We start from the raw sequence: 14789 nt of genomic DNA on the forward strand, positions 1-14789 counted from the left end.
AGGTGTACACAAACTGTCCTTTCTGTGTGCTTGTGCAAGCATTAAATCACAGTGTTCTTACCTTGTGAATCAAAAGGTACTTTCAAACCATGAAAACTGGCATTTTTAGACAAAAAAGCATTGTACCAATTGTCTTCTCTGGGCTTTCTATGTGGGTTAGTTTTTATTTTTTTCAAATTAAATGAAGAGATTTATATAAAATCCTCTTATATGAATGAGAAATAATTTACATGGAAACAAAACCAAGATTAATTTTTGTTGGCGGGGGTTGTTTTAAGTAATCATGCAGAAGCATTTTTGAAGATTAGTTGAATACAGTAAATTGAGAATATTTCCGTTTTAAGTTATGTGCTGTTGGTGTGACTGGCAAAATTTAATTTTAGTGGGAAAGAATGGTAATATCTGGATGCCACATCCATGGAAGTGTCCATGGCCAGTTTGGGTGGGCCTTGGAGCAACTTGGTCTGGCTGTGATCATATGATTCTATGATATTGATATTTGCTTCAAAATGCACTTTGATTTGTGTTGAGTTACTTAAACCTCGTATGAATATAATGAGAATTTGAATTCCCTGTGTGTCCTAGGTTGTGTTTTTAATATTTTTGTGGCATTTAGAATTGCATAATTTTGTCCAAAATCCTTAGTCCAAGATGTTTTGTGTGAAGTGTACAGAAAAAAAAAACCTAATAGAACAGCACTGGTAAATTTATGTTTAAATAATTAATAAATTTTAGTCACTTTTTTCTCTGCACTGCCAAAATAAGTAGATGTAAACTGTAGGAAATACCTCCAGGAGCTTACAAGCTTACAGCAATTTACCATGGGAGGTTTGTTTAGGATAGTTTCTTCCTTTCCTTACCAATACTGTGCTGTTCAGGTGATGTGATGTGGCTTGTTCAGGAGTGAAAAAGAAATTTATAGGCAGTAATTTGTGTTAGTTTTCTAAAACTTCCACATTATTTTATTAATAGGACAATACTATAGAGGATCCTAATTGTATATTCTTTCTCCCCTACCTACACTGAAATTTAAAACAGACCTAGCACATTAAACTTTCCCTTACCCAATTCCCAAAACTAGCTGGTTTGGCATTAAGTGTTGGTCACAATCAGCATTGGTCATGCTGGTAGTTCTTTGGTTTTCTCAGCTGTTTGATAAAGTATGGATGAGATTCTACCTTGGGAAGGAATCATCTTGAATTTGGATGTGGACACCTTCTTCCAAAGATATGCAGCACCCTAGAAGAGATGGAGTGTGACTTTTCCTGTCCTGGGACAGTTGATGTTTCTCCTGAGAACTCTGTAAATGGCATCTGAGCCCTGGTCCTGCACAGGGCAGGATCCAGATGGCTTCTGTTAGTCTGTACTCTGGCACAGGACAACACCACCATGGGACTCTTTCTAAATGATTGGGCCTCATTTATTACTTTTTTTTCTCTGAGGAGAATCTGGTAAGCAATTAAAGGGAGAAATGCGTCAGGAAATGCAATGCACATAGAAACAGGAGTGTAAGAGGAAGCTGATGCTGGTTGAACAGAGATGGGGAGCACAAAAACTAATGGTATATTGGAACTGCCTGAGGAGCTGGATTGGCAAAGGGAGGAGATAGAAACAAAAAGCTGGATTGGAAGAAGACACAAGGATCCAGAATGCCAAATAAAAATACTGACTCCAGTTGAAAGGAGCAGAGAGAAGATGGCAGAGGAAACAGGCAAAGATGGAAAGGAATGCATTTTCCCAAGTCCACAGCCCCTTTGCTGCTCCACAGTAGCTTTGAAATCCAGCACAAAGCCCCTCACCCTCTTGGGTTTGCTGCAGGTGCAGGTCACAGATTTGGGCAGATCCTTCACTAGTTTAAGAAAGCTCTTGGGCATAGATGGCACTTTGAAGGCTCCGTGGCTGAGCTGACAGTGCAGCACCAAGAAGTTACTGAATGTATTTCCTTTGCTTTTAAAAAAATCTGGAAAGCCCTGTATTAGAGGGGAGCAGTTCAGGTCACAGAGCCAGGTATTCAGGACTGAGGGAATGCCAGAGTTGGGATTGTCACTGCAACTTTCCTCTCCATTGTAAATATTGACATTGTTACGAGGCAGTTTTAATTGCAGGATCACAATTATATCTCTCAGAGGATGTTTGACTCTTTCAGTTCAGAAGATGTGTCATTCTAGCTTCATGAAAAGCCACTGAGTATTTTGATTTTTTTCTCTGTGTTATTGCCTGGATTTGTCAGTCCCCTCTTTGCTTTCTGTCGTGACTCTTTGTTCTTCTTGACATTTTTTCTTCTTGGCTTTTTCTGTCATTCTTACTTTCCACTGGTGACTGGGTGACTGGTTTGGTCTGAGCAGTATTCCTAAAGATAAGGGGCTGGAATTAGGTCTGTTCTAAGTGTGGAAATCAAACTGTAAAGCTTACACCAACTTTGCACAACCAGTTTAACACAAAAAAGCCTTCTCCTAACCTCACTTGCAACTTAGTTTCCCAGACTTTGCCGATGAAGCGAGGAGGGAAAGAAGCCCTATAGCAAAGAGCTCTTTAAAGAACATAAATTAAATTCCTACTCTGAATTAGTCTCACGGGGAATCAGCCTGTGAGAGGCAGGCTGCCCTCATTAGGGCCTAAAGATAAGTAGTGTGAGGACGGATCCTCATGCAAATTGCCATTTCTAAAGAGTCGTCGTTCATAGTTACTGGTTCAGTTTCATGACAAAACACAATCAATCCAGACTTCCAGGATATCTTTCAGCTGTCTGACAAAGACCATCTCTTTTTCCCTACTCACTCTTTTTTCTTTTATCCTAAATTCACACCTTCTGAAACAAATGAGGCAAGCGTCATATGAATGACCCCAGCACAGTCTGGATTCATTTCCAGGGCAGCTTCATTGTGTACACCAGATAGGTAAGAGGCAGGAAAAATAGCGTATGAGCATAAAAGATTGTGATTTAAATATCATACTCAAACTACACATGTGGAAGAGCCTAATTTATTACTGTAGTTTTAAATTTACCATTTTCTAACTGTTGAGTCTTGACTTTCTTACATGAAAGTTCTTGTAGGGCAGTGAATAAATGCTGTCAGGTTAACAGAGGAAACAGAAATATGAAAAGGAGAAAGGTGTGAAATGCGGAGACAAGCAAGTCTCAGGCACAAGTTGTTTGGAATCAACAATTTGTGTTCTTTGTTTATAGCTCAGTAAAAATACATTACACCTCAAGTTTTTGTTCCTGTAGGTCACCTGAAGTTCCTGGGATGTCAGTGAGATCTCTCTGTGGAAGCCTCGGAGCCTGACCCTTCTGAAGAAGTGCGAAGATGATGTGTGTGATGCTTTTGCTGGTTTGGTTTGGTTTCTTTTCCTGGAGGTGAAGATGGGTATGAGTTTGAGAACTTCATACTCCCCCTCTCAGTTTCATTTGAAAGTGTGACTCAGATACTCAACAGTAGTGTTGAACAAGAAGAAGAAAAAGGTTGGGGTTTTTTCAAGTATAGGGGAAGAAATTATTGATGGGAAAAACTAATAGTGAGGCAAGGATTCAGCAACAAGTCTGGCACCTTTTCTGTCAGTCTCCCCTGACTGTACATACCTGTATACTTATGTACATATGGACATGTATATACCTGTGTACATGTATCTAATTAGGAATGTAGACAGTAGAGATACAAAGGCTATGAATACTATTCTAAATAAACTTTGTACAAAGATTTTATAAGGACCTTGAGATTTTCCAGTGCTTTGCAGATCAAATGACCCCATTTGAAGCTCATTTATTATCAAAGGGACAAATTTTTCTTCAGTGATAGCTTATCTGTTCCATATCTAGTATTCCCCTTTGCCATGTAAGTATCCTGTTTGTGTATATTAACATATTTATTTGGGGGTATGAGAAGACATGTAACACACTTGATAAAACACTGCTGCTTTAAAGTATTTTTTTTCAAACAAGAATTTATTATATAAATCAAGACTTTATTAAATGGCTGGGCATATATGTATAAATAGGAACGGGTCTTGAAGTATAGCACCCTTAAACTGAACAAAGTGATTAGGATAACTGATAGCTAAATAAGGTTTTTATGTGCCTGTGGGAGCCATATTAGGATTGATTTGACAAGGCAGTTCAGCTGTGGCAACAGTCATAACATCTAACACAACATTATGTTTTATTAGTAAAATCCTTAAGTGTAGCAAGCTGTTTGTGTCAAAACAACAGTATATTTTAGGGAAGAAAAAGACTTACTAGATAGAAGCTGCATCATCAGGAATGATAATGTATTAGAGCACTATTGCATTTAAAGAGATCCCCTTCTGCCACCACTGAATCAGTAGTTAACAGTGCTCACTGGAGTGCTCACTTCAGCTGCACGGGGTCGTCTTGAGGAAACCCTAACAGTAATTTTTAATTTGCTGTTTTAAAATATAATGGCAACTTAAATACTGCATCATCAAATTTATCCATTTTTTTTCACAAGAAAATAAACAGATATGCTCAAAGTATTTGGCAAATAATTTGGCTGCGGTACATCACTGACATTACTCAAAGATGCACATTTCACAGTCATCACTGGAATTAAGCTAATATTTTTTTTAAAATGGTACTAAAGGTTATTTCAACAATTATTTACTTCTGGTTTCCTTCTTTGTTGTTGCTTTATGTGTTTAATAGTAATCACTTTTCATTTATAAAATAGACTCAGTTCATCTGTCTTCAATCCATCTCTCGTGTGTTCAAGTTATAAATCCTAAAAATTAGAACAAAGAGGTCATTTGGTAGCATTACCCTTTCTGGAGGAAACTGGATTCCTCTCTGTGTGAGGATTCAATTTATTAAAATAATTTTGCCATTGTCCTGTCTGGATTGCTTGAAACTTTCTTAGTAGAGAAATTTTAATGGAGTGCCAGTGATATATTCCTAAACTAGCAAGTTCTTAACGACCCTGGAAAGTGACTGCTTGATTACACTTTAACGGTATTTGCAAATAAAATCACAAGTAATTAAGGGGAAATCTCCAGGCTTTTGAGCAAGTTTGATGCATGATAACTGCCTGATTCAGCTTCATCTAGAGTAATGCTGTGTAGACAAGAGCTACTGAGATCAATAGCAACATAATGATAGTGGCAGAATTAAGTGAGTAACCTGAGAACTGTGTCTTCAAAATGCATGCAGCTGCCACCAGCCAGGGCCACACAGTGCACTCCTGCTTCCGTCCTAAATGTTCATCAAAAGACGCCCTGCAGGAAAATGGAGTTAGATGCTCTTTATTGCTGATCGTGTCTCTTGCCACATTTATCAGGGAAATTGGATTAGCAGTTGGCAGCTGCAGGTAGACAAGGTTCTGCAGTGATTAAATATGCAGCTTGGCTGCATTTGTTGTGACAGACCTTTAGTAAATTCTACTGTAAGCACCATCTGTCTAATTTGTATAAAGAAAACTTGGTGCTTTAAGCTACTGATAAAGAACTAAATCTGTTGCTTTATCATAAACAAAACTTTTGCTCTAAATTACCTTAAACACAATTTATTAGGTTAAAGCTATTTTTCTATCATAATGAATAAATAATACATGCAAAAGTGCTTTCAGGTACTTCATTTTGCACGTACTGAAAAACAAAAACAGTTCAGTTCTTCAATAAAATGCTTAGTATTACAATCCACGGGGAGATGACACTGTTAAAATATCACTATGAAAATGGTCCAGGACTGCCAAACTCATTTAATTTGTGGGTTTTACTGGGACTTTCTAACTGGGTAGGTGTTTTTTTAGGTTTTTAATATTTCTGAAATACACCACTGAAAAACAGCTGTAACAAGGGAACTCTTTCTTTTTAAAATACATCTGTAATCATTACATCTGCATACAAAACATATGTTTAGGTTTCTTTTCCAGAGAGATCAAATGTAATTGAAGATGGCTGAAGTAATTATGTGTGTATGTGTGTTGCTTTCCTTTTCTCTTCTTCCTTTTTCTTTTTTTTTTTTTTTGCTACTTCCTTCTTCACATTTTTGTATTAATAGAAAGAATTTCCAGTAGTAAAACAATGCCTGATTTTCTCCTAAGAATATCCAGGTTTCTCTTGACAATGTGGTTAAGCAATCTATTGCCTGGGCAGCTGGAATCTCAGTAGTACTTTGTTTATAGTTGTGACATCATCAGATTTGCTAGAAATGCCTGGGAAAAGGATCTGAAGAAAAAGCAGTTAAATAGCAACATGCTATCTTTAGCTGGTTTGTAGAAACTCCATGCTGTTAAATTATTTAAAATCCTTGATTTTCAGCTTGCACACATTAAAAGTTTTCACACTAAGTGCCAAATGTTGCAAACAGCACTTTAACAGAATGATTTTGCTTTGATCCCTGTAGCAGTTCCTGAATAATTTATCACAGGTTATTGCCTTAATTCTGGAGAGGGATAGAGCAATAAAGGCAGATGAAAACACTCCAGTTGAAACACCTTGGGGCCTGCTCATTCCTCTGACACGGCTCTTTTGTTGGAACTATTTAGAGGTTATTAAGATGTGTCTCCAGAATTAAGAGTATGCTGTAAGGATGAAGACAGCCATCTTAATTCTAAAGACAAAGCACAATGACCCTTCACCTTTTTTTTCCTTTGTTGTTATTATATAGTAGAATTATGAGGGTAATATTATAGCTGCACCCAGTAGTGCCACTATGGTTAAGGGTCTGTCAGACTTTCCATTACGAGCCCCATTTTGGGGGTGGGGGGCGTGAGGAGGATCCTCTGTTTTAGATTGTGTTAGTCAGACACTTGGCACATGTTGGCAAATCATAGGGGATTTTCTGTAGATATTTAAATCTTCAGCTCCTTTCCTTTGAAAAAGTCCATTGAAAAATGTTTTTCCGGACTTTGAAACAAAATACTTGAATTTATTTTTGAAAGGGCTTTGTTATAATTAAATCTTAAGGAAACCTATCACTGACATTCAGGGAAGGATATTTCCAAAATTAAATCTGAACAAAATTCCTTCATTATCAAGAAAAGCAGTGTATAAACCCCCATGCTCCTGACAAGCTCCTCTTGCTGTTTTTCTTGTATTTACTGTTCTTCTCATCTCACTCCTTTGGCTGTTGCTGGTGGTGCCATTCCCTGTCCCGTTGCCCCAGGAAGGGCTGGGGGGCAGCTGGGAAGGACACAGTAGCTTCTTGTATTCTTCACTTTGCTGGGGAGTCTGCAAGGCACTCCAGATCCCACAGAATGGCACACAAAAAGTAGATGTATAAGTGTATAATGTTGTTTGTCATTAATAAATTTTATGCACATAAGTGCTATTTGATTACTCTCAATGGAATAAAACTAGATTGTCTTAGGGTTTTAGGGGGAAGGTTCTTGCTAACTGCGACCTAAGCAAGCATGGAATCTAGGGTGATTTTTGCTTCTATTAGAGTTTAAGGATATTTTTACCAGTGACTTAAATGGATCAGGACTTATCTCAGGATTCTAGAGGCTGTTCAATAGGCTGTTTGTCTGGCACCGACTGTGGCAGTGTTGTTTTACACAGTTGAGGTCTGATGGATCCCATCTAAACCACTGGTTTGCTGGGGTTTTACAGGACAAGAATATTATGGTGCCTTGTAAATTGAGGTTTATTTATTAAGGATAGTGTGGGTTAAGAATGGTATGGGCTTTTTAATAACAGTGTCTGAATTCAAGTAGTAGAAAACCAAGAAATGTAGTTTATACAGTAGCTGGTCTCCTTTCTTTAGAGTTTGAGGTCCAATGGTGTCTGAAGTTGCCTGGTGTTTTTGTAGCTTCTCAGAAATCTGGGGCCATAGTTTAAAGAAAGTTGCACATCTACTTTTATTAATAGTTTTTAAAGTCTCACAACCAAACTGTTTCTTAAATATATTTGCAAAAGAGTGTTTTCTTGCAACTAGTATTTTTATAAAGATAGAATAAGCGTGTTGGAGGAATATGGATTGGGGTGGTTGTCCTTTTCCAATCCACATTCTAAGCCACATTAGGATGGGGAGCTCTTTCTCCCTGAGCACCTGCTCGAACAAAGGCAAGTTCATGTCTTGCCAGGGGCTGTACCTCCCCTTCTCCCAGCTCCAGACTTCCTCTGTCCAACCTTGCTTATCTCCTTTTTTGTGCCTGGAATGAGCAAAGGAACCAAAATCAGTCTGGAATATTTCCACTCACTTGTATCTATTGCTGCATCTCTGCTATGAGAGAGAAGTATAAAGTGTTGCTGCTGAGTTCTTTTAATTCTTTATGTTTTGGCCACCTTGTCTGCTGAACAGTTATTTTCTGTGTGGACAAAGCAGCACACCCACCAAGTATGAAAATACAGATGAGTATGAAGTTACAATTTTATATTGCATCTTCTCAGTATTGAACACTTCCTCTCTAGTGATTTCAGAGTCCCATTAAAGTTAATGAGAGTTGAGACCTCTGAGCATCTTTGCAAGTTCAGGCCATTTCAATGCACAACAGAAAGGAAATGCAAATATTAAAATACTCCCAGCTATCTCACTAGTGTTTGCTAGAGAACTCAGTTTGTCCTGGGATATATCTATATGTGTGCCACCCAATTCAGCTGGAATGAATATGTGAATCTTATCTTCTGTATTTCTCAACACTATAAATATTACAGAGTTAGCACCACATGGTAGTACATTATTGAAAACTGTGGGTTTAAAGAGAGAACTCATTACTGGTTTTTTTGCCATGCTTCTATGATTATTTTTTTCCAGACTGCAGAACTGTGTCCTTTTATTGTGAAAAGAAGTACAAACCCCAACTGCAACACATGGATAAAATTCATTAAAACTGCTGAGTTGTCAAAAAGAATATTTACGTCTGAGTAAATTGAAAAGTTTGTTTATGTTGTTAAAATATTTTTCATTCACTAGTGTTTCTTATTGATGTCTATTAATCATCCTGAAAACATCCTGTTAGTAGGGGCTAATTGTCTATGTATACAGTGTTGACTGCATTTGAGCTGGAAGGACTCCGAAGCCACACTACAGTCATTAAAAGGGAAAAAATGCTTCTCGGAACTAATGTTAACACAGATAGATTTGCATAGTCTTCTCTAAACAGAAAAAGTGTTTTTTTGAAGAAACCTGACTTGGAAAATTACTTTAAAAAAACCCAACAGAACAACAAAAGATATGTTAAAATAACAGTACAATGGGAGTCTTAGTGTAGCCTTAATTGTAGCTTGTTATGAGTATCAGTTAGTCTTACACCTCATTCAAAATATTACAAGCTTAAATTAACATTTTATTGTTATTATTACTTTAAATATATTAATACAGGAAGCACTTTTAAACATTAATACATCATATTCATATATTATGTTTTAATATGCGTTATTCATTATGAAAGCATATCAAATAATCCAAAGCATTTCCTAAGCATTTTGCCAGTGTTAGCACTGGAAAACTTGTGGAAATCGTTTGTCCAAGGATCTTTGTGGTTTTTTCTAAAAGGAAAAAAAAAAAAAGGTTTGAGCGAGACATTTAAACTAATGAATCAAAATCAGCTCTGTGGTCATCATTGGCTGATTATTACCCCATCTGCTGCGTGCTAACGTGAAAATCAATTACCGTGTCTCTCCCCACTGGCAGCGTATGCTGCGGGACCGCGGGCTCGCCCTGGCTGAGCACAAAGAGCAGCTCCTCCCCTGCTCCCGGGATGTGTCCTTTGTGCCCGCACAATGCCCGCTCTGTGCACGCAGGGATGCCAGGCCCCTCGCATTAGTTTAATAGTGTGGCACAGTGGGGAAGAGGAAACAAAGCTAAATGAACTAATGTGTAATCAGCTAAAATTACAGCACAATGGACACCGTGCAGTTAACTGGGAAGGACCACGCAGAGGTCACTTTTCTGTTGTGTTACACTGCTAATCTAGCAAACATATCCAAGGAGGTTTCTTTCCTTCATAACTCCCTAATGTTTTCATAAAAAGAAAAAAAAAAGCCATGTATTTAATTCCAAGCACAATGTACCTACATTTGGTTTAACATCAGAAGTGCTTAAAAAATACTATACAAGTGCTATCTGGGGAGATTTCTTTCTCTGGTATGAATCATGTCTTTAATTTAGTCAGTTACTTTCTATTTATGTCAGCTCTATTAATATCACAACACTTGCAGTAATCTTAATCCAGAAGAAAACTGACATCTGAAAACAAAATCAAAATCTTTACATTGTAGTTTTCTTCAATAGGTAATGATAATGAACTCTGTTTGCTTTAAATATTGTATACATTTTTAAGCCAACACATGTAATAATACTCCTGGGTATTTTCTTAACACTACAGAGAAATGTTATGTATTTTTAAAAAAACAGTGGCTATAGTTCTCTGTCAGGCACACAGTCATATTGGTAATAAACTGCTGAAGTTTTTAAACTGTGAAAATTTTTGTTTTATGATTTAGATCTCACAAAACTATAAAAATTAATTATGTGTTTGTTTTATGGACAGAAAAAATAACATTCAAGAACAATTATATACTTTACAAGAAATCGAGCTTTTAAAAATATTTTTGTTTTAAGTCAATTATGAAGCTCTACTGTTAACTAATACTCTTCGTGGTTAAGAAAGAGGAATGCAATTGCAACTAGGAAATTAGCCTTTCAGGGCTGAAAGGCTGTACAGCAAAGCCTGATGATCTGAATGCCATCCTCGGGTGGTGGGGAGTAGGATCCTGATGACCATTCAGAAAAGCCCTGTTAAAGACCTTCACAAGCCTTCAGTGATTCTGTCTGTGTGCAGGCTCAGCTTGCAGAAAGTAAGTCCAAAACAGAAAGCAGTGTAATCTTTATTTCTCCTAAAATCCATGGAAAACATCCCTTATTTTCAGCTTTAGAGGACTAAAGGGAAAAAAACCACCACCAAACCACCCAAGTCCTGAAGCCAGGCTGTGAATTAGCATCTCATTTTCTAGTGGGCACCACTGGGTACATTTAACTTTGTTAGTACTGTTCGTGCTTGTGTTACCCTAAAACTTAATAAAACAGGAAGATGTGTAAAAGGAGATCAGTGCTGCTTCCATTTCAAATTGGTTTTACTTTGTTTTTCCTAGTACAGCACGAGTGTTGTTTTCCTGTGCAGAACTGCAGATCTCCAGCTGTGGGAGGAGTAGCAGAGTCTCACCTCCTCTCCATTTGAAAAAAATAGATGCATCCATGGAGGTGGCTTTTTAGAGAAGGATGCAGGATATATAATCCTCAGGACCCTTTCCTGATTTCTTTTTAATTTATTTATTCCTTCAACTTTATAAATTGTTTACTTCAAATAAAGAAAAACAGCCTCCAACTTTTGAATTTCATTATTATATATTCGCAATAAAAATAGATGGAAATGTAGCTTTGTGTGGAATTCAAAGCTCACGCCTTCTCAGTTCCTCTTCCCTTGTACGGATTCAAAATATTTTTCTTCCTCACTTTTGGCTGTAAAGGATAAGTGCATGTTTCTGATCAGTGGATTTCTCCTCATTTGGATGAGTCCAGCTGCATCCAGGTATTGATCCCAAGCATTACAGCAGAATGAGCTGCTATTATCACAACTCTTATTTACTGTAGATAAAGACAGAAAGGTAAACGGGAGGGGAAGGGAGGATCAGGTGCCAGTTCTATCATATCAAGTTTAAATACCCTTTGATTAACACATTTCTTTTGTAGTTTCAAATATATAATCAGGAAATGGTTTCAATAGCAAAGAAAAACTGTTTTACAAAGATGTTTTATTCTGTTATGTTTGGGGCCCTAGTATTTCAATATTGAAAATGGCAAATACAGAATATTAGCGAAAATAATTCCGTTTAGTTATATTTGTTAAATAAATAAACAGTACAAAGAGGCAAGGGATAGAAGGTTAAGCTTTTAATATATCATGAGATGATGTTTATTCTGTATTGAATACTGTCAGAAATAGTTACTTGTAGATCATTGGTAGAAGAATGTCTTGATAAACTTTTCAAGTGATTGCAGGAAATATTTTGGGTTTTAGGCCTGTCCATAACAAAACAAATTACACTGGGTAATCTCTCACCTGATTGCAGCACTTAGGATTTAAGCTTTGTCCAGTAGATGGCAAAAATGAGCAGAAATAATTTCTTTGATGTCCTTTTGGTCCAGGGTGGGGAGAGGGGAGGCACGGGGGACTCTGCTGTATCTTGTATTTTACCATTATGATTGAGTTATGGCTCGTGGTTAGAGGTGTGTTGTCAGGTATGCTGGAGCTGTGCTGCATTGCCAAGTGGGGCTGGTTTGTAGCAGCCTTGCTTATACTAATTGAGTTTCTCCAGCAAATCAGGCTCCTTGGAAAAAGGCCAAAGGCTTTTCATAATTGTATTGACAAGAAAATGAATATGATAAATGGTGTTCATTCAGCTGAGACAAGATTTATAGTTTTCCTCTGGCAAGGGATGAAGAGAAAATATTTATAATAATAGTAAAATTTGTTTTAAAGTTGTATTAGGTGATATCTCAAAAGACTTCATTAAAATATTTCCAAATATTTTAAGCAGCTTCAGGTGTTAAGTGTATCATCTTCCCAAAGTATCTGGTAATGAACGATGAAAAAAAAACCATCACACAAACAAACAAAAGAAAACAAAACAAAAAACCCAAACCCCTGGATATGAAAGTCATTTATTCTTCCTGAAATATTGATATGTCAAGCTGTCAATGACGCTTGCAGTACCACAGCTTGGGAAAGTTTATTTGCCTTTTATGTTGGGAACATGTGGGCTCTGGAGTTTGTAGGTCAGTCCTGAGCGAGCAGGTGTGGCCTGGAAAACTCTGAGTACCCACTGGTATAGAGTCAAAACCTCTTTTTCCCTAACAGTGGTGCTTCTCCTTACATATTTTATTCTGCTCTTTCCTGCCAGGCTGCCTGGATAAGATGTTGAATGTTTAATCTAGTTTTTCCATACTAATACCAGACTGCAGTCTGAGGTCCACATGTCCATGGAGATTCAATTGTGAGTTCAGGGTAACATCCACCTTTCTGTTCCTCTCATTTAGTATTTCTTACAGTTAGATGGTAACCCATAGGCAATCTTTTCCTGTGTTCCTCCCAGCTGACTCTTGGTGTTTAATGATTTCTGTTGTCTGTAAAAGAAAAAGGTTGCAATAAGAAAATGGGTTGCAAGAATTAAATTATTAGGTTTACTCAGAGTTGCAGTCAGCTCAATAGCACCTGATATCTGTGGGTGAGTGCATGAAACTGCCTATAGAAAATATCTGTGTATAGACACACAGACACTGAGCTCAGAGAAAAGTGGGTTTTCATCTAGTGGTCATTTAAAAGTTCCAGTTGACCTAGATATTGGGTTGGCTGATCCTGTGAAGCTCTAGGTGTGGATCACTAGAATAAGCAATAAAATCTTTTCGCCAAACTACCAGTGTTACATATTTATCCAAATTCATATTGTATTTCTTAACAAAATAAAACCATGGGCAGCAATAGGATGGCTTCTTCAAAATTGTTCTGTTTTTGAAGAACTAAATTTTTAAGTCATGTATTTTAGCTGTTCAGGATTAGGTACAATCTTGAAAGAGCCAAACCGTTGTAGAGGTTGAAGTTTCCTAATCACAAGAAGAGAATGCATTTTCTCATTGAGCTCTAATCTGTTTGTAAGAGCAGTTATCACCCGTTTGCAGAGATTCAAACCTCAGTATCATTTTTTGCAGTTTGAATTCCTTTGAGCTTGAACTGACTGCTCAGGTTAAGTTCATGACTTAGCCAGATTCCTTGAAATTTGTGCTTAAACTTAAAAATAATACTCTTCTTGAAACCAATTTATTCCACTTTATTCGATTTATAAAAGAAACAATAAATTGCCAAAGCCTTTCTGTTGACCCTGGCTTTTATAAAATTTGACTATAGTTTCCAGTCTTTCCTGGTCAATGCATATGGACTCAATGCTTCAAGTTTTTGAATTAAGGTAGTGAATGATACTGGGTGTATGAGCAGCCTTTGATATTGCTGGCTTTTGCTTGGAGGGTTTGGCTGTCAAGTTACTCTCCTTGCCATGAGATCTGAAAAGGCAACTCCTTTCTGTCCCATGACAGTTCACTGTGGGGCTGTTGCACCATCTCCTGCAGTGTTCCTGGGGCTACTCGGAAGGTTGAGGATTAGGGATGATTTAGGAGAATCAGTAGCACAGCTCAGTTCTGTACCTTAGGTGGCATCTGCTCCATCTGGAGAATATGGACCATCCTCTGCTGACAGTGAGCTGGGCTGGGAGGCCACACCTCAACCAGAATGTAACTGCCATTAGTGAGTTTTTGAAGGTGTGAGGTGGCATGGGTCATGTGTGCCCTTTGAGGCTGTTTCAGGTAAGTGAGATTTGAATTTAAATCCCAGTCTATTGCTGGACAACTCTCCATGGTATGTTTAACTCCAGTTTGTTTGATTTGCAATATAAAGAACCCCATAAAGGAGCGAGAAGCAAGGCCTAAAAGTCATGTCAGCCTCTTCCACTGTGTACAGTTCCACTGCAGAGCCTCGAGCAGTCGGCAGCAGGACTGACCAGCCTTTATTGGCTGCCTGGGCAACAGCATTTTCCTAAGGATAGTCACCATTTCTGCTATTTAAACAAAACAGAATTATATGACAAGAGACAAAGCTGAAAGTTTAAAATAAGTTTATTATTAAACAAAACCACTGACTAGATTAGTTAGATCATGTTTTAATAGCAAATCTCTTGGTTCCGTATAAAAAACCTGTTTAGTTCTTTGCCAATCAGGCTGTGCTGCCGTATTTCCATTTACCAGTCTGCATTCTTGTCCAAATAAACTCTTTTACAGCATGTTGGGA

General features: G+C 37.6%; 1 protein-coding gene across 1 annotated transcript in view; it reads left to right on the forward strand.

Moving 5' to 3' along the window:
• LOC113978247 overlaps positions 1 to 14789 on the forward strand; it is a 123484-nt gene that overhangs the window by 93655 nt on the left and 15040 nt on the right. The window contains exon 6 of the mRNA XM_027705031.1: positions 3230 to 3698. Coding sequence (XP_027560832.1) covers positions 3230 to 3287 — 58 coding nt within the window. The 3' untranslated portion in view covers positions 3288 to 3698. Of the gene's footprint in view, positions 1 to 3229 lie in introns of the transcript that reaches the window.

The sequence above is a fragment of the Neopelma chrysocephalum genome, unplaced genomic scaffold, assembly GCF_003984885.1.
Source record: "Neopelma chrysocephalum unplaced genomic scaffold, ASM398488v2 Primary Assembly neopelma1_303, whole genome shotgun sequence".
Lineage (NCBI taxonomy): Eukaryota > Metazoa > Chordata > Aves > Passeriformes > Pipridae > Neopelma > Neopelma chrysocephalum.